Here is a 25817-nt window from a genome sequence, read left to right on the forward strand (position 1 = left end):
GTGTTCGAGTGTCTGGCTCCCTGATGACCTAGGCCAGCCTCTCGGAGGCTGGCCCGGCTGGGTCCGGAAGCCAGAGCTCCCCCGCTCTGTGTGTGTGTGTGGGGGGGGGGGGTGCAGAGTCCAAGCTGCAGAACCACCAGGCTCGGGGTTGATTTTGGACTGCTCCAGCTCTGTTCAGCCAAACTTCAGCCAAGCCGAGAGCTCCAGGCATGGTGTGAAAACCCTGACTCCCACACCGTGACTCCAGAGGTGGGCCTGGAGCCCTGGCACCTTCGGGGAGGGCCTTGGCGTTAGTGGGGTGAGGGGGGCCTCCTTTTACCTGACCCTTGGCCTCCGTCCTTCTTTAGAGGTTTGGAGGCTGTCAGCCCTCCGGGCAGGCCAGGAGAGTCCCAAAATATCTTCTTGAGAGGTCCCAGCGGCCCGTAGTGCCGGAGTAGCTCCCCAGACCCTTCGTGCTGGCCAAGCTGCTCACCAACGAAGCTTCGCGGCTGGGAGCTTCCTAGATGCCTCCCTCTCAGGCCTGCCAGCCCCAGGAGGAACGCCCCCCAGGAACTGTTTGCAGGCGGGGCCAGGGGGGCTGAGGGCACTGGAGCCCAGCAAAAAGCCGCAGACACAGGCCAGTGGGAGGCTCCCTCCCCCAGGTCTTTATCTGACCAAGTATCTCGGCACACAATGTTCTGGTTGGTGTTTCTTGAACATAAATCTTTATTCCAATTGCAGTAGCTTTGATGGAAAAAAACAGGGCACACTTCATCGTGCTTTTACCCTAATCAAATGTCTCTCTTGCCAATGCTCTTGACGTTTCTAACTTGCCCTATTTGGATTGGGTTGGGGGCGGATGGGACAGAGAAAGTTCTAGAGGAATGAATAGGACCATTTGCTGTTTTGTTTTTTGTTTTTTGTTTTTTTAACCAAAGGGACAAGCTGGATCTAAAAACTAGAGCAGGGCTTTCACCCCGTGCAGGAAGCGGATGGCTAGGGAAGTGAAAACTTGGTTTCAGTGTATGTGTTCTTCTGGGGGAAAAACTGTGCCTTCAGGGAAAAAATTAAAAAATCGCAGGGGAAGGTGGCAGCTTGAGGATGGGTGGAGCCCTGGGCCAGGCTGCCCCCTGGGGTCTGTCTGTCACCCCCATCTCTTTCTAAGACCTGTTGAAGTATTCAGTGTTGATGAGGACAACCCCTCAAAACATGACTACTCACGGTGTTGGGTTTCTTGGAAGCCCGGGATCCTGATGCTGGTAAATATGACACACCTTCCTCCTCTTTCTGCTTCATCGCCCCCCTCCACGCCTGCCTCTCCTCTCCTTTCTCCTGTTAGCTTTCCCATCAGGGCAGGCAGGAAGCCATTGTTCCCTCCTGGCGTGACCCCCCTTTCCTATGCATCTCTCTGGCTTTTGTGTTGGTTCTCACTCTGTTTCTTTTCCTCTTCCGCCATCTTCTCTGCCAGTCCCATGACCCCGTCCACCTTTGGTCACTTGTGGACATCACCCAGTTAGAAATCAAAAAGTTCTTTCTGGCTCCCTGGCTCGTAGGCCAACGCTGAGGCCCCTGGAAGTTGCCGTGGGGCCGTCAGTGGGTGGGAAGAGGGTTGGAGGCCCTCCTGTTTTCTCGGATAATGAAATCTTTCTGCAGGAAGCCACTGGAGGATGAATCGAGGACCAGCCAGTAGCACTAAGGCAATCTTAACATGAAATCAGATCTACCATGACAGCTCTCATGAGATTATCTCGTTACCGCTCTTCTGGTCAGCATTTCTGCAAAAAGCAGCTCTCCCCCTAAGAACAAGCCTACCTCACAGGTCTTTGGTGCACATCTCCTCCTATCTAGATGGTGAGGGCCTCCAGGACCCGGGCTGGGCCTGAGGCGGGGGATCTGCTTCTGATGAGGCTCCACAAGCCTCCCCGCTCGAAGCAATCAAGGCTCCTGCATCGGGGCGGTGGGACAGGTAATCCAAGGATTAGGTAGCTTTGGCTCTGGAATGCAGAGCGAAGTTGCAATCCAGCAGACTTCCCTTTCTAATCATGTCCGGCTCAGGCTAATATCTGAACCCAGTCAGCCTTCCCTGAAGTTTTTGCAGAGCTGGCTGGGGTGGGGCGAGGGTTCCAGCCAGGGGTTGCTGTGGGCAATTCACCCTGCAACGGCCCAAGCCTCGTAGGTGGTCACAGTGGGGTAAAATGACTGGGGCTCCGGCACAAGGGATGCTTCCAAAAATTTAATAAATAATGATTTTTTAAAACTGTATAAACTATAAATTACCATGCAGTCCTTATAATTTAAAATAATTTACAGGTTGAGGTAGGGAGGGGCCCAGGAGGGTGTGGAGGGGGAGCTCGGGGAGGGTGGGGGCTGTCCTGCAGGTCAGGCTCTTCTCCCAGCCTTCCTGCTGAGCACACACACACAGGCCGTGTCGATCCGGATGAACCGCCAGGCGGCCTGCTTGCCGTCCATGGTCAGCGCCTTGACGAAGGTGTGCGTCGTGGTACAGTATGAGTTCCAGTGCTTCGAGTCGATGCCCCTGCACCCGCTGTCCACGGGAGTGGGGTCCCGGCACTTGGTCTCAAAAAAGTACTGTTTGAACACACTGTTGTTAATGTTCACCTCTCCCAGCACCATCACCTCCTTGCCCTTGATGTCTGTGGCGGTGGTCTTGTCCCCCACCCACACGCTGACGCTGTCGCACACCGAGAACTCCCCCCGGTGGAAGACAGGGTGCGACGACGACCGCTTGCTCCTGTGAGTCCTGTTGGAGGCAGCACCACCCGCCTCCAAGTCCAGACCCTGAGTATCTGCAGCCACAGGTGGGGGGTGCGTGCTGAACAGCACGCGGGGTGAACGCAGTCGCCGCTTTTTAAAAAGTTTGGGGTCCACAGTGATGTTGCGGGTCTGCCCTGCCACCCTCGCGGCTATTGCCCCGGCTGGGGTGCTGCGGGCTCTGCGGAGGGCTGTGTCGAGGGAATGCTGAAGCTTAGTCCAGTGGGCTTGGGGGATGGCGTGTCCTGCTGGGACATTGCTCTCTGGGTGTGGTTCTGCCTGTATGCCGATCAAAAGAGCTGTGATCAGAGTGTAGGACAACATGGACATTACGCTATGCACCTGGAATGAAACAGAAACGAGGATTATTCCACGGTGCACTAAGTTTTGAACAAAGGCAGTTTCTGGGTCTTGACCTCCCTAGAGGATCATGAGGTTTCACCTGGGAGTCTAAGGGCAAGGTGACCTGGGATTCATTCAAACGGGGATACCCTTGAGAGTGACAGGGGCTGCGAGCTACAGTTATCTGAGCAGGCATGGACGGGCCGGCTCAGATGACCTGGGGGTATGGTCATGCCATCTAGGGGTGGGCTTTTTCGGGAAGGGACAGAGCCCCCGAACTTGCCAGCAGCTCTTACCGAGTCCTTTGAGTTGTCTGCCTGCCAGCCTGGGGCAGCTGTGGGCGGGCAGTATATGTCTGACACCTGTTCCCAGCACTGTGTCCTGCCCGAAGGCTTGGCTCCCCTGGGAAGGCTGTGGGAAGGGCTGCCGGGGACATATCTTGAAGCCTTGGCACCGAATACACTTTCTTCAGACAGCAGTACTGGGTCAGATCTGAGATCTGGTGACTCGGAACCCTTGCTACAAATCCATGAGGCATCACGTTTGGCAAAAAGGTATAGAGCTCTGGGACCGTCATCGCCAGCCTAGTCAGCCGCCAGCCAGCACACACAGATACTGATACTGATAATAGTTCCTGGTCGTGGGACATTCTTAAACTTTTCAAATGCATTCATTTCGAATTTCTCATTAATCTGTGAGTTAGGTTAGGATTCATCATCTTTCTGTCATGTACAAAGAGAGTGATCCACACAAAATTAATGAACAGGCCTAAAGTCATCGGCACAAACTAGACTAAGAATAGACGCCAAAGCTGACCTTACTAAGCCCATCTACCCTTCCTCCCTCCCTGTCCCCACCTCCCTCCATTCCTTCTTTCCTTTCCCTTCCTTTCCCTTCCTTTCCCTTCCTTTCCTTTCCTTTCCTTTCCTTTCCTTTCCTTTCCTTTCCTTTCCTTTCCTTTCCTCTCCTTCCTCCCTTCCCTTTCCTTTCCTTTCCTTCCTTCCTTTTCCCTTCCCTTCCCTTCCCTTCCGTTCCGTTCCCTTCCTTTCCTTTCCTTTCCTCCCTCCCTTCCCTTCCCCTTCCTTTCCTTTCCTTTCCTTTCCTTTTTCTTCCCTCCCTTCCCTTCTCTTCCCTTTCCTTTCTTTTCCTTTCTTTCCTCTCTTCCTTCCCCTTTCCTTTCCTTTCCTTTCCTTTCCTTTCCTTTTTCTTTCCTCCCTTCCCTTCCCTTTATTTCCCTTTCCTTTCCTTTCCTTTCCTTTCCTTTCCTTTCCTTTCCTTTCCTTTCTTTTCCTTTCCGTTCTTCCCTCCCTTCCCTTCCCTTCCCTTCCCTTCCCTTCCCTTCCCCTTCCTTTCCTTTCCTTTCCTTTCCTTTCCTTTCCTTTCCTTTCCTTTTTCTTCCCTCCCTTCCCTTCTCTTCCCTTTCCTTTCCTTTCTTTCCTCTCTTCCTTCCCCTTCCTTTCCTTTCCTTTCCTTTCCTTTCCTTTCCTTTCCTTTCCTTTTTCTTTCCTCCCTTCCCTTCCCTTTATTTCCCTTTCCTTTCCTTTCCTTTCCTTTTTCTTTCCTCCCTTCCCTTCCCTTCCCTTTCCTTTCTTTCCTCTCTTCCCTTTCATTTCCTTCCTTCTCACTTTCTCTTTCATTCTTAAACATGCCTTTTCTTTTTATTATTTACTTTTATGTGAGTATAGACCAAATGGCAGAAATCCGTCTGTCCCCAAGAGGCAGTACTAGCCTCCCCTAGAGCCTGGGCCAGATAGGGCTCCACACTGCAGTCGAGTGACCACCCCCAGGCAGCTAACTGTGGAGTTACCTCTGCTCTTGAACTCACTTCTGGTGGGGTCCTAGTCACACCTGCAGATGTATATCAAGTGTCACCCCCTCTCTTGGTAGGGTTAGAGGCATCCCCTGGAGAGGGTGCTCAAACTTCCCATTCCATCCCTTCCCCCACTCCTCCCCACTCCCACAGGTCATTCTGTGACCTGCCCTCTTTTCCAGCCTGCCTGCCACAGACTCTACCTTCTCCTTGAGGCTCCTCAGATCACCCTAAGAAAAGTGATCTCTTTCCACGCTCAACTTGTGAAGTGCGTGTGCACACGGGTGTGTTCTCTCCTACTAAATCAGTGCAATGACAGGAACTCTGCATCGGATCTGGGGTTAGAAAGCCTTGTGTGGATTCCAAACTGGTTAGCAAAGGGGAAGTCACTTAATCTTTCCGAGCCTTAGTTTCCTCATTGATAAAAAAGCAGGCAAAAACTACGATTTCACAGGGTTGTCGTGAGGACTGATAGGTGCCCACACACCTCCTTAGTCTGGGGTCCTCCCAATGTCCTGTGGTCAAGGACTTTGTCTTCTTCAGTCACACTGCTGCTCGTTCACTCTCCAAGCCTACTCCGTTCACGTCTTTTCATAGCACTGACTACCCCGATTGGGCTGTTTTTCAAGCCCAGTGATTTGAGCCCGTCTCCCCACTGGCTGCAAGGACCTGGAGCGCAGAGCCACGTCTCCTCCACACGCACTAGTCACTCCATCCCTCGGTGTGCACCTCTCTGGTCTTCCATGATGGCTTGTGCATAGCCCTCTCACCTCTCCTCGCGCTGTGGGCAATCGTGAACATGTCTGTCTCATAAGAGCACGTCAGACGGTGTGCCATTTGAAGTTAAGTATCTCGGGGACCACGTGTAGTTCCAGCACACAACAAATAAAAGGAAAATGAATGGAAGAGTGAATGGGGATGGCCCAAGAGGCTCACTGCCTGCCTTCTCTTCGCTGCGGTGCACGCCTTCTTTTGGATTTTGTGGATATGGCTACGTGCTACGTTCCTAATCTGTTTTCAAAGGGATGCGTTCTTCTCCTCAACTGTGCTCTATTTCAGCTGGCAACAGGCAGCTCTTTGGTGAGATACCAAGAAAACCACCAAATTCTTTTCTCTTGGGTTACTTAGGAAAACATCGGTGTTTCCTCCAGGCCTCCAGCCGGCCACGCAGAGCCGGGCTTCTGACCGCCGCTGGTTCTGCCGGCTAATGGTGTGATAGTCCAGCCAACGGCCACAGAACTGATCATTTGTTGGCAGCTAAGTCAAACCCCTTCGTTGGCTCCTTTCCTTTCTTCTCAACACACGGTGGCTCTCCTCAGACAAGAAGGAGAAGAAAGGAAACCGAAATTCATCCCTTTATAACCAAATTAGTAACACTTAGAATTTGGTTGGGGAAATGGAAAAAAATAACCACTAAGAGTTAGGGTTTTGACGGTAATAAGGGACCTACTGCTCCCTCTCTCCCATGACCACAGGTCCCCACCCACTCCTACAGTCTCCCCTTTGGTAAGCTCATCCTCTTATAAGAGTCCCGTCTTCTGTGGGGCTGACGCCCATACCGGGACCTCTAGCCCAACTGCTCGTTTGAAAGCCAGTTCCGAACCTCCAGCTTCCTCGTGAGCAACTTTCCACGGATACTGACATTTAAAAAAAATTTTTTTTTTAACATTTGTTTTTTGAGAGACAGAGAGAGACATAGCATGAGCGGGAGAGGGGCAGAGAAAGAGAGAGTCACAGACTCCAAAGCAGGCTTCAGGCCCCGAGCTGTCAGCACAGAGCCCAACGTGGGGCTCGAACTCACGAACCACGAGATAATGACCAGAGCTGAAGTAGGACATTCAACGAACTGAGCCACCCAGGCGCCCCGGATACTGACATTTTAAATGCAAGCCATCCCAAGCAAAAACCTTCACACCCATACTCCTCATTAGGATGATCATTCCCTGCCCCCGGCTTTACTCAACAACCACTTGATGGTTTATGATGGAGTTCCACAGCTGCTATCTCTTATGAACATCTCCCCCCATACTGCTAAATGTGTTTCCCCAACCTCTTCCTTTTTCCATCACTGGAACCACCATCCCTTTGTTCACCAGCTCCAAAACTCCACTCTTCGTTGGCCTCAGCTCCTTCCTCCTGGCCTCCCTTCCAGCCCTTTGCCTTCTGCTTCCGTAGCATCTCTTGAAATTCTGCTTTATTCTCACCTCTCTGTTCCTAGTTCAGGCCACAGAACAGTCTCCCAACTGATGTCCTGGACCCCCACCTCTCTTCTTCCAGTTCCTCCTGTCCCTGGCCACCCGATTCAACCTCTTGAAGCACCACTCTGATCCCATCACCTTGCTCAGGGGGTCCAGTGGTGAGCAATTGTCTAGGGAGCCAGGAACCCATCAGACCCTGCCCTCCTTCTACTCCCCTCCCATATATTTTTTAATGTTTATTTATCTTTGAGAGAGAGAGAATGAGAGAGAGCAGGGGAGGGGCAGAGAGAGAGGGAGACACAGAATCAGAAAGCAGGCTCCAGGCTCCGAGCTGTCAGCAGAGAGCCTGATGCGGACCTCGAACTCACAAGCCGTGAGCTCTGACTGAGCCACCCAGGTGCCCCTCCCCTCCCATATTTTGCATTCCAGGCAAACAGAACTCCTGTCGCAGTGCCTGCCCTGCGCTTTCCCACCATTGCCCTTGGTTCAGACTCTTCTCTGCCAGGCATACTCCCTCACGCCCTCCCTGTGCCTTTCCTGTTCCCCACCTTTGCTGGTTGGAGTCCTGCCTGTCACCTTTTAACACCCGACTTAAATACCACCTCCCCTGGGGACCTTTTTCTATTTCTAAAGAGATAAACTCTCTCCCTTCTCCACCTCTGTAGAGTATTTCTTTCGCACTGTCTTAGGGCCATTGCATTCTCGTATCCTCCCACCTACAGGCAAACTGCCCGGAGGCCGAAAGGCCTCCTGTTCACCTTTGGTGCGTCCAGGTGACCTCTAAGAATCAGCGAGTGTGTGGACAAGTCTCCTTGCTTCTGTGTTCTTTCATTTCTCCATGTGACTGCTGATGCTTAAGGCATCTTCCAACTCCGACATTCTTCGAGTTTAAGCAACCATAAAGGTTGCTGCGCTGCCTAGCACTCTGCAGGCTCAACTGAATTGACTTCACAAAGTTCATAAAGTCAAATTTTACTTCTCAATTCGCTGTCAGGATAACACGTGGTAGCTGATGGCATTTAATCACCGTAAAGATTTGCACCAGGGACAGATTGTTTCATTAAGATTTGAAAATGTTGCAAATATGTTCTCACATTTGGGCTCTAGATTAAAAGTTGTTGTTTTTTTTTTTTTTTTAATTGGATGACTCATCATAGCATGCCCCTATACCATAATCTTTTAAAAATTTTTATTCATTTTTTAAAAATATTTAAAATACACTTCCTAGCTTTTCTTTTTTCCGAATGAGAATATTGCCATGCCTGACATCATCTCATAATGCAGTGACAATACCAAATATCTGTATTTTTATTTATTTATTTTTATTATGCTTTTTAATTTTTTTTTTTTTAACGTTTAATTATTTTTGAGACAGAGAGAGACAGAGCATGAACAGGGGAGGGGCAGAGAGAAAGGGAGACACAGAATCCGAAACGGGCTCCAGGCTCTGAGCCGTCAGCACAGAGCCCGACTCGGGGCTCGAACTCACGGACCGCGAGATCGTGACCTGGCTGAAGTCGGACGTTTAACCGACTGAGCCACCCAGGCGCCCCATGCTTTTTAATTTTAATTCCAGCAAGCACACAGTGCTGTATTAATTCCAGGTGTACAATACAGGGATTCAACAATTCTGTACATCGTGACCAGTGTGTTCTTCAATCCCCATCACCTCTTTCTTTTTAAATTAAACAAGTCTCATGGGGCGCCTGGGTGGCGCAGTCGGTTGAGCCTCCGACTTCAGCCAGGTCACGATCTCGCGGTCCGTGAGTTCGAGCCCCGCGTCAGGCTCTGGGCTGATGGCTCAGAGCCTGGAGCCTGTTTCCGATTCTGTGTCTCCCTCTCTCTCTGCCCCTCCCCCATTCATGCTCTGTCTCTCTCTCTGTCCCAAAAATAAATAAACGTTGAAAAAACAAATTTAAATTAAACAAGTCTTGGGGTGCCTGGGTGGTTCTGTTGGTTAAGCACCTGACTCTTGGTTTTGGCTCAGGTCATGATCTCACGGTTCTTAAGTTTGAGCCCCACGTCAGGCTCTGTGCTGACAGTGTAACACCTGCTTGGGATTCTCTCTCTCTCTCTCTCTCTCTCTCTCTCTCTCTCTGCCCCTCCCCGTACACATGCACTCTCTCTCTCTCTCTCTCTCACAAAATAAATAAATAAACTTAAAAAATAAGTTAAAGAAGTTTTTCTTTTTAAAAGCCATCAATGGATAGAGAAAAAAAGAAGAAATGAGTGCTATGTCTATTCCAGTGGTGCCAGTGGGTCAAGGGTCATTTTCGCTGTCCACTTGGCCTTGCTCTAAATGTAAACATGCAGCTGACTTCAGCTGTGAAGACTGGGACGCCCCCAGTTGTCAGGGCCCGTGTGGAGTGCGAGAGCCGTCCTGAGCCTCCTCAGCTCCCCGGGGAGGTACCCCTGAGGCCGCAGCAGAGAAAAGCCTTGACAGGATAGAGCCCAGTGAGTGCCTCTGTGGGCATCTCCCAGGGGGAGGCTTGGACTGGAAGGGGCATTCCAGCATGATCAAGTCCAGAGGTTCGGGGCATCGAAGCACGTGGTGGGTCTGCCAAACAGCAGACTGCTGGGCCCCACTCCCAGAGTTTCTGACTCAGCAGGTCTAGCGTGGGGCCCGAGAATCTACGTTTCTGACAAGCTCCCAGGTAATAGTGTTGCAGCAGCTCCGGGGGCTGCATTTTGAGAACCACAGGTCCGGTCCGATCCTTGAACTTGACGGAGGAGAGACATGGGTGTCGGGAGGCTGGGGGAGGGGGGGGCTCTGAGTGGCCTGGGACTCTGCAGCTGAGTGGCAGGCTCTGCCTGTGGGCACTTGGCGCTTCTCAGCCCCAGCACCTTCCAGAGGAGAGAGCCCTGAGGGGGCACGCAGGCCGTAACTGATGGCAGCGCCTTCCCAATCACGACATCAAAATGAAAATTCCGTTCAACAGACAGTAAGTTTTGCCTTCCTCGCGCCACAAACCTGGACACCGGGGAACCCCTGGATAGTCAATTATTTTTACATTTGGCTTCTCAGGTTTCTGGGCATCAGGCAGATTTGGTCCAAGAGCACTTAAAGTGCCCATGATAGAAATATGCCTCCAGAAAGCACTCGCAGGTACCTGTGGCTTTCCTGGGACCAGAACCTGCTGGTCTGAATTCTTAGACACACATCCTTAAATGAAGGAGGTGAGATCATAACGATCATCATTAGCATTTATGGGGCACAAGTATCTCCTTAACCATCACAAGAAGCCCGGGAGGAGGCCTTACTCTTCCTGTCGTACAGAGGAGGACACAGACGCAGGACAAGGAACGCGATGTGGCCGCACATCCGGTAGGAGCGGAACTCAGAGCTGGCCTCTGTTCCCAGACCTGGAGCTCCATGGCCAAGAGCATGACCGTGATCAAGGACATTTCGTCTCACAGGGTTGCCAGTGCAGACAGACCAGGAGCCATGTGGAGGGTCTGACTGATGTTCTCTGTCTATTCGAGGCCCTGTGTTCTGCTATTTCAGGGGTGGGCAGCTCAGACTCTCAACATGTTCCTGGAAGCCGTGGGGCCAGACTGAGAGCCCGGGGGGATTTCTCTTCCAGTCGGACTAGGAGGGCCACATGTGTTGGATCACTAGGACCCACCCCAGGCCTCTGCTAGTTAGCAGTTAGATGCGACTTCCCTTCTTCAGCCCGGGGCTCATTTCCAGCTGTCCTGGATGCTCCAGAGCCAGGAGCCTTGGTGAGGCAGAAGCCCCTCAGGCGCTTACCTCAGTATGGCCAGGACAGAAAGCTGCTCCCTTGAAAAAGCCGTTATTGGGCCCGGACGCTGAGCTGAGCTTGGGTCCAGCATGCCATCCAGCCCCCTGGACTGCACGACCACGGGCCAGGACTCTGCGGGAGGAGAGAGCTGGCATTAGATGGGCACTTCACCGTATTCTGCAGCGGGTGGAGCTGTACCCTAGGCAGGAGGGGAGGGATGTGCCAGCGGGACCAACCCGATTCCCTGAGTTCTGGGACTTTACCAGCATCAGAGCCCAGGCAGGAGAGTGTCTGGCTCCCAAAATTGCCACGGGCTGACCTTGCACGGACCTATGGTGGCACCTGCCTCCCACTCTTGTGCCAAAGCCCTTGGTTTCTGCCTGGATGTAGTCCACAGGTCCCAGTGAGATGCTTGCAGTCCCACACCAGAGTCCTGCTCCAGGAGACCCCTGACCCAGCATCAAAATGGAAATTATTCTGTATATCACACACACATGCAGTTGTAGCAGACCCAAATTTGGACAAGCGTAACTTAAGATAAATTATACAGAAGGGGCACCTGGGTGGCTCCGTTGGTTAAGCGACCAACTTCGGCTCAGGTCATGATCTCATGGTTCGAGCCCCACGTTGGACTCTGTGCTGACAGGTCAGAGCCTGGAGCCTGCTTCAGATTCTGTGTCTCCCTCTCTCTCTGACCCTCCTCCACTTTCTCTCTCTCTCTCTCTCTCTCTCTCTTTATCTCAAAAATAAATAAACATTAATTGCATGGGTCCACTTAAAAAAAAAAAGATAAATTATACAGAAGAAAACATCCTGACAGTTGAGAAGAAATTGGTCCTTCGATAAAGATTCAGAGAAGTTATGGTGGCAAATATGACAATCTTGATAGATAACAGAAAACTCTTATCGAATTAGGTTGTGGCTCTCAGAGAACCAAGCCAAAAGTCAAAATTTATCAATCGGAAGATAGACAGATGATATGGTGTGAAAAAAAATGCTCTTCAGGTTTAGGTTGTGGTTCCTAGGAACAGTGGAAGGGTTCTCTTCTCCTCTCCCTTCTATAAACTTCATACATGTAGGTGCTTCCTTCATTCATTCAACAATATTTCCTGAGCACGTGCTCCATGCCAAGCACTGATCTAGGTGCTGGGGACCCAGCACTAAATAAGACACACAGGTCGCTGCTCCTATGGAGCTCACAGTCTTATGTAAACAAACAAGGTACCTTCTGATTCTTTTCATGTCACGGAGGAAATAAACAAGGCAAGATGACAGAGGGTGACTGACTGCAAGGTGGAATGAGGTCATCCTGTAGACAGGCTGCTCAGTGAAGAGTGCTTGGAGGAAATGGTGTTCAGGTTGAGATCGGAAGGATGAAAAGGAATGAGGGAGAAAACTTGCAAGTCAGAAGGAATGGCAAGTGCAAAGGCCGTGAGGTAGAACAGGTCAAAGTTGCTGAACATGTAGGGAAATGAAATGGAGAGGCAGAAGGAACCAGGTCTGCAAGGACATAGCTCGAGCTATGGCTTTATCCTAGGGGTAACGGGGAGGGGCAGTGGAGGGCTTTAAGCAAGAGAGGGGCATCACATTTTTAATAAATGAATGAATGAACTATTATGTCCATCATAGAACTTGTAGGGTTGAGGTACCCCCCCCCCAACTAAAAAAAAAATTCGGGGTGCCTGGGTGGCTCAGTCGGTTGAGCGTCCGACTTCGGCTCAGGTCATGATCTTGTGGTCCGTGAGTTCGAGCCCCACTTCGGGCTCTGTGCTGACAGCTCAGAGCCTGGAGCCTGTTTCGGATTCTGTGTCTCCCTCTCTCTCTGACCCTCCCCCGTTCATGCTCTGTCTCTCTCTGTCTCAAAAATAAAAACGTTAAAAAAAATTTAAAAAGAACAAAAAAAAATTCAAGAATGATATCTGTAGCTTTCCTGTCTATAGTCTCTCCAATTCCCCAACCCCTTTGCCCCATCATGTTTTTTTTCCAGTGTGGACCCCACCACTCATCCTCCTTCAACCCCTTCTCATCTTGTACTATAGAAGCAAATGTCAAGGAAGCCATCGAGTCGCTACTCACATACAGGAGGTAGCACGGGACAGGGGGTTAGAGAGAGCATCTGGAGTGGTTTTCCCGCTACTAGATGTCATGAAATTAAGGACCGAGGTGCTTTCATTCCTCTTCCTCACCCACTCAGCTCAAAATATCCTTCTTGCCGCAGAAGCACCAGAAAAACCTTCCAATACTCAGTTGGGGTTCAAGTCTAGAGATGGAAATTTACCCGAACGCCCTTTTAAAGGGTTGGATTCCATGGCAAAGTACACAGTCACGCTCTCTCAGGGTTGGGTTTAGCCCTGGAGGAGCATGACGTGTTCCCAGGGTTAAGAGGTGGGCATTGTGGGGCCTTCCATTGCTCCCAGGAAAGAGGGTCTGGATCCAGTCCACAAATTGTTCAGCTGGCCATTTGGCCAACACTGACTGACCACTAGTGGAGCCCACAGAGCTGCATCTGGGTCCAGTTCCCTCTGATTCCCGGGTAAATCACTTAGTATCCTTAAGCATCTCTGGGCTTCCTTGTCCTGACGGCGAACTGCTGTGATAGCTAAGGTCTCCAGCTCTGATCATCTGTAGTTCTCCGAGGTCAGTTAACATTTTGGGGCCCGTATCCCTCCTGGATTCTTAAGCAATGCTTTTCCCCACCCCAACACTACAACTCATTTTTTTTTTCCTGTTAATTAAATAAAACTCGCAGGCCCTGTGCCAGCTGCTCTGTTAGGTGCTAAGGACACAAAGAAGAATATGACTTAACTTCTAAGAGCAAATAATCTAGAGGTGCGGAAAAGCAAGCATATGAACATGCATTTAAAGCACAGTGTGATAGGTATGATGTGCATGTGACATGATATGGAAACCTTGTGGAAGGAGGAACTTCAGCTTAGGTCACGATCTCACAGTCCATGAATTCGAGCCCCACGTCAGGCTCTGTGCTGACAGCTCAGAGCATGGAGCCTGCTTTGGATTCTGTGTCTCCCTCTCTCTCTGCCCCTCCCCTGCTCATGCTCTCTCTCGAAAATAAATAAAAATTAAAAAAAAAAAAAAAGAATTAGCTGGAGGTTCAACACAGCTCAGGACGGGGTTTCAGGTTGGGTTTAAGAAGCGGTGATGGGCTGTATATATCGGTAGGTGCCTGTGAGCTTGGGGAGCCCACCACAGTGGCCTGCCCACTGACTGTAACTTCCTGTGTGACAGAAAAGTCCTCCACTTTCCACCCAGGGAAGTAAGAGTGACTTTCACTAGAAATATTCTGGATATTCTACTACAAACCAGGATGGCCTCCAGTTTAGATGGCAAGAAGGAGAGAGAAGGTCGATCTTCATAAAAAATCCCCCAAATTCTGGGCAGAGCTACCTTCTTGGGGATTTTCCCTAGACCTATCACAAAAATTTCCCTGGCCCTATGGATGCAACCTGGGCCAAGCCATCTTGGTGCACCAGGGTCACCTGCCAATCACATCTAGATGCCTGAGCGCAATATTTGAGACCCCGTCTCACATCTCTTATGCTTTTGACCTTCTCTCGATCAGCATAGGTATAAGTAGTTTGCTTTTGGAGAGAACAATTCACTGTCAAGAATACTGAAACACTAAATGATTTTTGTTTTAATTTTTAATGTTTATTTTTGAGAGAAAGGCAGAGCGTGAGAGGGGGAGGGGCAGAGAGAGAGGGAGACACAGAATGAAGCAGGCTCCAGGCTCCGAGCTATCAGCACAGAGCCCGATGCAGGGCTCGAACCCACATACCTCAAGATCATGACCTGAGTCATGATGCTTAACCGACTGAGCCACCCAGGCACCCCTAAATGATTTTCACAGAAACTGCTATCATTGTTTTTAGTCTTATGCTAGTGAAGGTTGGGGCTCTAAAATTAAATCTGATTTAAATATCCCCGATTTCTGATGCAAAGATATTAGGGGCAACCAACCCCAGTGCATATCTATTTTAAAATGCTGTCTGTTCTCATGAGGTAATCACTAAATCAGATGGCTCTCACCCTTTTACAAATGCATGAAAATAAAGCCAAGCTCATTGCAGACCCGTGTTCTATTCCTTCTTACAGGGCATGATGGAATGCTCTTGAAGTCTAGGGTACTTCTTCTAGACCAGGACAACCCTGGTCTGTCCAGGGCCCCCTGTTTAAAGCAGTGATTCTCAAAGTGGGAGCCATGGTAGTATCAGCAATGTCTTGGAACTTCTTAGACATGCAAATGCTTCGGCCCCATCATAGACCTAGCAATGCTGAGTGAGACCCGGCTATTTGTGTTTTAACCCCTCAGGTGGTTCTGTGCACACCTAAGCTTGAGAATCACTGCTTTAGAAGGTCCACTGTGGCCCTCCTCTGTCTGCAATCTCCCCATGGGGTGAGGGAACCAGGGCCAAGAGAGAGCCAACCCAGAGGAAGTCTACTGCACTGGGCAACCTGCTTGATGGAACTTTCCATATTATAGTCCACATTATGTCTAGACCATGACCATGACGATAGGGTCCAGAACCCCAGAACACCCAGCCTCGAGTCAGCTAGAATTAGAGGTTCTCCTGAGGACCTCCTGAGGTTTAGCCTATTTGTATGGCTCTCTCTGTTGATGCCTGTGTCAGTGACCCCTTCACTTTCTTAAGGTCTCAGTGATATTTTGGTCAATTTTAGCCAAGAAGCTTAGAGGAATGCAAACTGTTGAAAACCCAATTAATATACAATTGGAGGAACCCATGCCTCTGCTGGAGAGTGACTGGGGAGTGAGGGGCATCAGCTATAGCAATTGCAACCTGCTAAATGTCAATCAGCATCCTGCAAAGTTCTCCATGCTCGAACTTTGTGGAAGATTTCATCTACCTCCTACCTCCCCCATTCTGCTGCTCTCCCCCCCTCCCCAATCCTCTACAGCAGTGACCTTCCAACCCAGGCTGAACACTAGAACCACCTGAGGCGGTTTACAAAGTCCTGACACCTGTCCCACCTCCAGAAATTCCAACTTAACTGTTTTTTTTTTAAATGTTTATTTATTTTTTGAGAGAGAGAGAGAGAGAGAGACAGCAAGCAGGGGAGGAGCACAGAGAGATGAGGACAGAGTGGGCTCCGCACTGACAGCAGCAAGCCCGATGCGGGTCTCAAACTCGTGAACCGTGAGATTATGACCTGAGCCAAAGTCAGATGCTTAACCGACTGAGCCACCCAGGCACCCCCCAACTCAACCGTTTTGGAGTGCTGCCTGGGGATCAGTATTTTGTGAAGCTCTCAAGGTGATCCCAAGGAAAAGGGCTGAGAACAACTGTCATACAGGATGAACAGGAAGCTTGACATTGGCTTTGATGAGCTAGCAATTAAGAGAAATTATGAGGAAATTAATATAGCTCAGAAAACGTAAAGTGCAGGGGCGCCTGGGTGGCGCAGTCGGTTAGGCGTCCGACTTCAGCCAGGTCACGATCTCGCGGTCCGTGAGTTCGAGCCCCGCATCAGGCTCTGGGCTGATGGCTCAGAGCCTGGAGCCTGTTTCCGATTCTGTGTCTCCCTCTCTCTCTGCCCCTCCCCCGTTCATGCTCTGTCTCTCTCTGTCCCAAAAATGAATAAACGTTGAAAAAAAAAATTAAAAAAAAAAAAAGAAAACGTAAAGTGCAGGTATGGTCACTTTGAGGCAACAAGAATACAGTGCCCAGACTCTCTGGGGGATGTGAACCCCTTCTCACCACCCTCTGCCCTGCCAAGTATCTAGATATAATTGACATATGTGAATTGGAAGGTCTCCTCTTTACTCCTTGCAAGCCACTTAACATGTTGTTTGATGGTTGGAGTTACAGTTAGCTTCTTATTAAGCCTAAGGATTATTTGCTGGCATTTTTAATACCAAAGATTTGGGGATGCTCGACCACAAAGAGCTCTTGGACGGTTCCTCGCACGTGCTCGGAAGCGACGGCTGGTCCCAAGAGCAGTTTCTGCCACATCAAAGATGCCAGAGTCCCTGGCATGAACTACAGTCTCCTTTCCCCTAGCTTCCACCTGCCAGAGGCCTGTGTTGGGGAAACTCACAGGGGATGTTGGGCATTAAGAACATGTAGTTGCGGGCATGATAATAATCACTGTTGGTGCTCTCTCTGTGATTGTCATTATTATGACTGTTCTCCCTTGATTCTCTCCTTTTCTCTGGTGGTTCTTGCTCTAAGCCTGCACACAAAAAGGAAATTTGGAGTCTTTTGCGTTGTAAGTCTGCTTTCCTAATTTTTAGCCTAATCAGAAATTTTCTAGTATGGAATACAACCATGAGGTTTGCTGACTAAGAGTTCTTGTTTGGGTGGCGGTGGGGAGGGGATTCAATTTGACCATTTAGAGATGATTTGATGTGTTTTAACTATTTAGTGGTTTTGGCAAGCCCAATAGGAAAATCGTACATCTGGCACCAAGGACTTAGGAAGACGTTAAAGTTCAGCAAAACTGCTATTCTTTTTGACTGGAAGTATTCAATGCTAACAATTCTAAAGTGTCCTGCCACATTTTTCTAAAAGAGAAATGGGCCTCTGGCTCTTTGGGAGATTCTGAGGTAAATTACAAAACCCTAGCATTTCTCCAGAGAGACAGGCAGTTTAAGGAAGAAACCACCAAGGTTGGCTGACCTTGAACTTCAGAACCAAAGAGCATTTGTTATGCATGTGCAAGGCCTCTTGGTGTCTGCGGCTGGCCACAGCCCGCGTGGTATTTACCTGCCTAGATTCATGAGCTGTGCAATGCCCACACCGCAGAGAGGTTTTCATAGCGTGGGTAATTACAACGCCAACGTGGTGGTAGGAGATAAGACATCTAAATGCACAGCGGCCTTCCATTACAGAGCTGAGGGCAGTGTACTTTTGCAAGAATGCACTTCTAAATAGCAGTTCTTGTACTATAGCCCATCGGCTTAGCAATACTAATGATATATCTATAATCTATGCTTCAGTGCCAAAAACAATCCAATATGCTTTCAAACTTCTCTGCAACCCTAAGAAAACATCTCCTTGGTTCCAACTGGCTGATCCTTAAACCACAAGAAAAAGATCCATTTCAGCTCTGCTTTTGGCCTTTCCCTGCCTGCCGTTCCCATACTTGGGACTAAGAGCAGACAGAAGTATTGGGGGAAAAAGGACTCTCAGGCTGGTTGGAGTCAAAGGTTGCTTTCGAGAATCCTGGCACCTAGCAAGGTCTCTCACCCGCTGCAGACCTCGGGTGGCCACCTGGGAGGGAACGCGTGAACGAAAACAAAACATTGTCAGTGAACGACAGCTCAGATTCAAGTCTCACTCTTCTATTTGCTTTATAGGATTAAATGTCCTCAACTCCTCTTGAGCTAGCCTTTTCCTCTCAGTGTGTGGTATGTTTTCCGAGCAATAGGTCAAGCAACGTTACAGCACATAAGTCTATAATGCAATTCAGATGTAACTTCAGAAATAAAGACAAGCTAAAGATCTATAGTCTTGTAACAGACCGGCAAATATCCTGGCCTAACAGACACAGAACATTCTAGGGCTTTTAAAAAGGCAGGCAGGCCATCTTTCAATTGGTGAGGGATAAGGGATGAGCTATGGGACTTGAATGTAAGGATCCTGGTAAAATGTCACCCACACTTGTCCCTGAGACACCCACATTTGTCCCTAAGACACCCTCACTGTCCATGAGACACTCACACTTGTCCATGAGACACTAACACTTGTCCCCAAGACACATTTGTCCATGAGGCACCCATGCTTGTTCATGAGACACCCACACTTGTCCCCGAGACACCCACACTTGTCCCTGAGACACCCTCACTGTCCATGAGACACTCACACTTGTCCGTGAGAAACACACACTTGTCCATGAGAAACACACACTTGTCTATGAGACACATTTGCCCATGAGACACTCACGCTTGTCCCCAAGACACACTTGTCCCTGAGACACCCACACTTGTCCATGAGACACCCCCACTTGTCCCTGAGACACCCTCACTGTCCATGAGACACCTCCACTTGTACCTGAGACACCCACACTTGTCCCTGAGACTCCCTCTCTGTCCATGAGACACTCACACTTGTCCATGAGACACTAACACTTGTCCCCGAGACACATTTGTCCATGAGGCACCCATGCTTGTTCATGAGACACCCACACTTGTCCCCGAGACACCCACACTTGTCCCTGAGACACCCTCACTGTCCATGAGACACTCACACTTGTCCCTGAGACACACTTGTCCATAAGTATGTTCTTTTTTTTTTTTTTTTTTAATTTTTTTTTCAACGTTTATTTATTTTTGAGACAGAGAGAGACAGAGCATGAACGGGGGAGGGGCAGAGAGAGAGGGAGACACAGAAGCAGAAACAGGCTCCAGGCTCTGAGCCATCAGCCCAGAGCCTGACGCGGGGCTCGAACTCCCGGACTGCGAGATCGTGACCTGGCTGAAGTCGGACGCTTAACCGACTGCGCCACCCAGGCGCCCCTCCATAAGTATGTTCAAGGCCACTTCTGTTTGAGCAGCTGGACTTCAGTCTCACTGCAAAAACTGCCGCACCTCAATCCCCCTGCATCCACGAAAACCTGGATCACAGGTAGCCAGCACCAAACACATCACAAGGGGAAACTGAGTCCCAAAGATGGGTTGGCCACCTTCCCACACCACAACACTCTGGAGTGACAGCTGCCACCGTCTCTCCTGCTCCCTTGCTCTTTCGTGCTGACATTTCCTGGCTTGTTCACTGATTTCACACCCAGAAAATCTGACTCAAGGCACGAGAGAGGTAGCTCAGCCCAGCTCTGCCCAGGCATGCAGCACATGCAAATCGTGGGTAACCCGAGGCTAAGAGAAGAACTGGGAAGGAAGAATTGATTTCCACGTGTGTGTTTGTCTGGGGGCTTTATGCTGTTTTAGCTACTTCCTGTGTGTGGCTTTAACTATCCCAGTCCCGAGCAGGCTCGTACCACACATAGATGCCTGATGGGGGATGTCGGAACGTCACTAGGGTGGTTAACTGTAATGAGGGGCTATTTGATGGGCCTTTTTCAGCTTATTTGAAGGAGTTCCATCTAGCTCTTTCATTATGTTAGGAAAAAGGTCAGGGGAGATGAAAACCTGCTGTCCCTTCTAAAGTCACTTGACTCACATATAATTATATTTCAGAACATTCCCAATCTTCTAGTGTTCCTTTTTTAGGTTTTATTTGACCATGACATCATGAACAAAAGAAAAACTCGGCACTGGTGCATTTCAGTCCGGAGCTAACAAGAGACCCACAGCGCACCTCTGTCTCCGGGGACCCGGAACACTGTGGGTAATTAGAAATTCCAAAGATGAGGGCAGACGGTTTCTCCCGCTCGCTCACCACACATGGGCACACGTGTGTGCACGCACACACAAGTACCTACACACGCACAGACACCAGAAGCTCATCCCGCGGTTTCTAAAGAGGTAAGTCTGGATGTTTAAGATCCAAAGAACTATACATGACCTTATTTTAGACTCTCAATTGTTATCTTAATGACAGACTGTTAGAGCTGTAGAGAAAGGGCCACTGGTGATTCTGCAGTCCAGGCGCTTCCCTTACAAGCTGGCCAACTGATGCCCTGAAGCCTGGGGTTGGCTGTATTTTAGCCCTACCACTTACCAGCCATGTGACCTTTGGCAGGTGCCTTAACCTCTCTGTGCCCCGGGGTCTCCTCTCAAAAATTACAGTAACTCTATCTTCCACACTGGGTCATTGAGAGGCTTAAATAAAATAAGCATTTAGCCCAGTGCTTGGCACCTGGCTATTAGCATCGTAGCTATTCTTATGAATACCACTGAAGACATTCAGCTAGAATCAGGCAATCAGTTAGTGGCAGGCTGGGTGCAGAGCTGAAAGCGATACCTCGTGTCCATCTCGCGTCCCCACCTGGCTGTCTCTGGCAGGAAGAACCCTGCTTTTTGTCCCAGTCTTGGATGGAATGGCTGGCCACGCACAGGCTCAGTGGCCCCGTCTGCAGCTGCAGGACAATTATCTGCAATCGCTTCCCAGCGAAAACGCTGAGTAACGAACTGAAACGTGCGCTTTTGGAATGATCCGTTTTCCTCAGCCACGTGGCAGTCGGAGGGAGGAAGCTGCTCCAGCTTTGACTGCATTTGGGGAGCACAGTGTCCGCTCGCTCTTTGGCCATCACGAAAATGTGCCGGGCCCCGCAGAGTTAACAGCATCTTTACTTAGGGTAGTTGCTGCCTTACAGGGAGCGTGGATCACAAGTAGAATACGACACGGAGGTATCCTCATGGTCAGATTCACGCTCCGCTATCCAGGCACTGGGGACAAATTCAGGCAGCTGCTTGACTGTTGACTTCTTGAGGTCTTAGGTGCTTTTCTGACCATGGGCTGTCACAGGGTAGGCACTTAACGAGTGTGTATTCAACAGAATCGACAACTCTTCCCATGGCTGTACCAGTTTATTCAAAGTAAATCATGATTTCGTATTACATTGGGAAATAACAAGTGCTCCCAATTTAAGCCCCCCATTTCGCTATGGCGAGGCTTCATTTAAGAAGGAGAATGCCCCATTGGTAGGCTGACAGGTGCACTGCTGAGGAACTGCCTTAGCTCTCAGCGGACCCTCATCCCGCCTCTGTTAGCAGCACGAAAGGAGCACACACAGGTGTCGTGCAGAACAAATTCCTCACTCCCAGCATGCTCATTTTTCTCACTCCCAGCATGCTCATTTTTCTCGTCCAGAATTTACTTGGGGAAAGCTATGCTCCAACCCAGCCACTGGTGCCATTGTGCAATCCAGCGGGATGGCAGTCACCTCGCTGTTTCGTTACGACCCATGAAAAGATGAAAAAGAAAGAAAGAAAAACACAGAGCATACACACACAGAACGAGGGTGGAGGCTGCGTGATGATAATGAAAACCATTTGTCAGGATTTCGCTCCTTTCTTTCTGAATCGGCCGAGTTCCTGGCACCAGGCCTCTGTCTGTGAAGGGAGCTGCACCCCTAAGACCTTCCAGGGGCTCGTTCACCATGTCCAGTCCATGTCACGCCGTGTCCTCAGAAAGGAGGGCACTTGATTGACTGTCCCGGCTCCCTCTGGGCCACAGCCTAGACTGGGCCTGGCTCCAGTCTCACCCCTGTTCTAAGGCGCCTCCCCCACCCTGGGGAATCGGGCATTAACCTCAGTTTCCAGCTCTGCCTTAGCCAGACTGCGGTTTGCTGTAAGAAGGGCTCTCCCCTTGCCTGCCTTGTGTCCACCGGCAGTCCCCGCTTCCTTTTGAGCTGTTCTACTTTTCCTTCTTTCCATAGACCTGATCTCCATATTCCCAAAATACAGATTCACACCTTTTTTTTTAGGATAAAAAAGCAAAATAAAAATTTAAAACGAAAACAAAAGAGTGTCAACAACCCCCCCCCCCCGCCCCCAATTTACAACCGGTGGAACAGTGTGTATCTGCCTGAGCATGTTTGTGGTGCTTGCATTGTCCCTGAGAGAGGAATGGCCTCGAAAGACGTGTGTTGTAGTTACAGTAATGTGCACTTGGGCCCGTGAAGTCCTAGTGCCTAATTGTCCACCTCTCGATCTGCCCCTTTCTCAAACCCATCACGGCATTTGCCCCAGTCATGTCTCTCATTCAGACCCGTGGAGCACGGCGGCATTCTCTCCAACCTCCTCCACCACCACTCTCCCCACCACCATCATCACCATGACCAGCTCCTCCTCCATCACCAGGACCACTACCCTTATTGCCATCGCCGCTTCCACCAACATTTCCACCACCAGCTCCACCGCCATTACCTCCAACACCGTGACCGCTACCCTTACCGCCATCGCCGCCTCCACCAACATTTCCACCACCAGCTCCACCGCCATTACCTCCAACACCGTGACCGCTACCCTTACCGCCATCACCGCCTCCACCAACATTTCCACCACCAGCTCCACCGCCATTACCTCCAACACCGTGACCACTACCCTTACCGCCATCGCCGCCTCCACCAACATTTCCACCACCAGCTCCACCATCACCATGACCACCACCATCCTATCATCACTACCATCATTTTCCCCAACATCTCCTCACCACCGTCGCCACCACCACCACCAGCACCACCACCAGAGGACTCCAAGAACTTTCTGGAGTCAGGGAAGTCTTGCCAATGTTCCCCCAAGATCTCCTCTTAGGCTGTCAAGAAAACCAGCAGAACCAGAAGAGAGCCACACCCGGGGGTCATTTATTCTCTCTAGAGTTGTTAAATGAATTGTTTAGGTCCATATTGCTTCCAATGGAGTGGTGAATAGAGCCACGTCTAGAAATCAATATTCCTGCTTTCCCGTCTCTTCTATTATACTGTTTTCCAGCACCTATTCTGGAAACTTCTTTTTTTCCCCTTCCCTCTCCTGAGATTTTCTTGTTTGTCTTGCTGTTGCTGTTACCTTTGCTTTTCTAATAATGTAGATGACAACATTATTCAGTTTAGACCTTGATAAAATTATATCAAAAGAGGACGATCTATGATTGTCACAATGACATTATACACACACACACACACACACACACACACACGTACACACATTCACAAAGGTAAATAAGGAGTTATGTACCTTGGCCCTCCAAAATGAGGCGGGTGCTTCCATATGTCTAATGCAATGTGTTAAGGATAAGTGTACAATTTTTGCTAGCCATCTTTGAGTTTTTCTATTTCTTCACATTTGAAGCCAAGTGGACTTTGTGTTTAGGCCCATGCAGGCCTCCCTGACCCCTCCCAGCAGCCTCCAGAAGGAGGTATTCCTCTGACTAGTTTGATTCCATAGAGGTGATTGGCTCCCACTTGCAAGAGGGGAGTTCCCTGCAGGCCCATGTATGGCTCTCTCCTGGCCCTTCTGTGCCAGAATGAGAAGAGGCCCATCAGCTGGACCAGGAAGAAGCTTGGCCAACTCCCTGCCATGCTTCTTCCTTGGCCACAAGGGTGAGCACACCAATACTGGAAATCTGAGTCTGGGCTTTGCGGGGAGAAAAGGCAAGGGTGGGATAGAAATACCCCCGAAGATTCCCCTTAGGCCTCTCTCTTAGGCTGTCTGAGAGGCATCAATAAAGATAGCACTGCCTATATGTTAGGTGTAAAATTAAATGTAATGTAATATGATGTATTAAAATATGTCAAGCCCTTCACTGGCGTAAACTGTGGGCCAGAACTGAGTATAACTGCTACCATCGATAATATATGACATTTATTGTGGATTATGTGCCACTCTACTAAGGGTTTTCTATAGATTAACTTCTAAAATACCTATTAAAAACCTCTGAGATCAGTATTATCCCCATCGTACAGATAAGGTAACTTCCAACTCAGCATGAGGTGGAGAAGTGCAAGGTGACCCTGCTTAGGGGATGGTGTTATGGACAAGAGCCCGGCCCTCTTGCTCTGGGATCCCCTCCTCCACACCTACTCTAGATTGCTCACAAGTCTGACCATCCAAAGGGGCAACAGCTTCATCCTCTGGCTTCTGGACTGAGGGTCGATTTCTGCTTCTGTGACATGGGTAATGGATAGGTGGAATGGAGCTATTCTATTATTTCCCACATATTTTTCATTCTCAAATTTACCTAACTGCTTTTATTTATTTATTTTTTTTTAAATTTTTTTAATGTTTATTTATTTTTGAGACAGAGAGAGAGACAGAGCATGAATGAGGGAGGGGCAGAGAGAGAGGGAGACACAGATTCAGAAGCAGGCTCCAGGCTCTGAGCCATCAGCCCAGAGCCCGACGTGGGGCTCGAACTCACGGGCCGCAAGATCGTGACCCGGGCTGAAGTCGGACGCTTAACCGAACGAGCCACCCAGGCGCCCCACCTAACTGCTTTTAAAAATCTAGTGCTGATATCTATAATTTTCCAATTATAAAATACCTTGACTTCTCCACTTCTCTGTCACGAGACTCTCCTTGTTTACAAACTTGAGAGAACCCATAGACCATACTCCTGCCTCACGAAGATAACCACCAAGAAATAGACTCAGGAAAGACCCACTATTAACAGAAATGTAGGCACAGAAGATAGATGCTTGGAGTAGGCAGTCGTTTCTTCCTGAGTAATTTACAGACACTGGAATGGAGTTATTGCACTTACTTTCATATATTTTGTTTGAGATTTACGCTTCATTGTGAGACCATGAACAAAAACCACAGGCAGGACAAGAACTACTCACTCTGGGCTGGGATGTGATTCTCTGTTAGTTGGTTTTTTGGGTGTGAAGACCAAGCCAGAGGCCAATGGAGCCAAGTGGAGTCTGTTAATATTTCCATTCATGGACATGCAATAGAAAACCATCTCATACATTTACAGGAAAACATCGAATATAATATCGTTGTGGAGCTTAATCAGAACCAGAGTAAAATTCCAGTCGCCAAGAATAGAAACTTACCCTAATGATTTCATTTTTAGTCCAAAATATACAGTGTTTTCTCTGCCTGCTCTGTTTGTCACTTTCTAAAACAAGACATTACCAACCTATGACTTTGGTTTGAGGGATGGGTGGAAAGTAATAAACACTGAACAGAAATGCAAAGAGATCGAATATCAAGGGTCCTTGGTGAATGAGCATTCAGAAGTGGATTCAGTCTGTGAATTGTTGACTTTATTTCCCAGAACTGTGTGAATTACTCAATCAGGGTTCAATTGTCCAGGCTTCATGCTGTCAGCAGTGAGTACTTCTCACAACAGGAGTCAATCAAAAGGCAAAGAAGAGGAGGTTGAGTTACCACCAGTGTTTTTGTGTTTTGTTTTGTTTTGTTTTGTTTTTAGGCAGACATGCCTGTTTTCACTGTTAGCAGGTGAAATGGTTTTTCCTGGGTGAGTGAGAATCTCGCACTAGGAAAAAACAGGATACCTATTGGGAATCTTGCTGCTATGTGTGCAGCCGAGCGGGGGTTCCATCTTAAGCTCTAGAGGGAAAATCTGATAG

The 25817-nt window shown here is 49.3% G+C and overlaps 1 protein-coding gene across 2 annotated transcripts in view; it reads right to left on the minus strand.

Annotated features, from left to right (window-relative positions):
- Positions 1 to 2197: 2197 nt before the first annotated feature.
- NGF (nerve growth factor) overlaps positions 2198 to 25817 on the minus strand; it is a 55734-nt gene continuing 32114 nt past the window's right edge. For both annotated transcript variants that reach the window (XM_045478764.1, XM_045478765.1), the window contains exons 2-3: positions 10853 to 10976; positions 2198 to 3093 (exon numbers count right to left, since the gene is read on the minus strand). In XM_045478764.1, the coding sequence (XP_045334720.1) occupies positions 2359 to 3081 (723 nt within the window). In that variant the 5' untranslated portion in view covers positions 3082 to 3093; positions 10853 to 10976 and the 3' untranslated portion in view covers positions 2198 to 2358. The remainder of the gene's footprint in view (positions 3094 to 10852; positions 10977 to 25817) is intronic.

The sequence above is a fragment of the Leopardus geoffroyi genome, chromosome C1, assembly GCF_018350155.1.
Source record: "Leopardus geoffroyi isolate Oge1 chromosome C1, O.geoffroyi_Oge1_pat1.0, whole genome shotgun sequence".
Lineage (NCBI taxonomy): Eukaryota > Metazoa > Chordata > Mammalia > Carnivora > Felidae > Leopardus > Leopardus geoffroyi.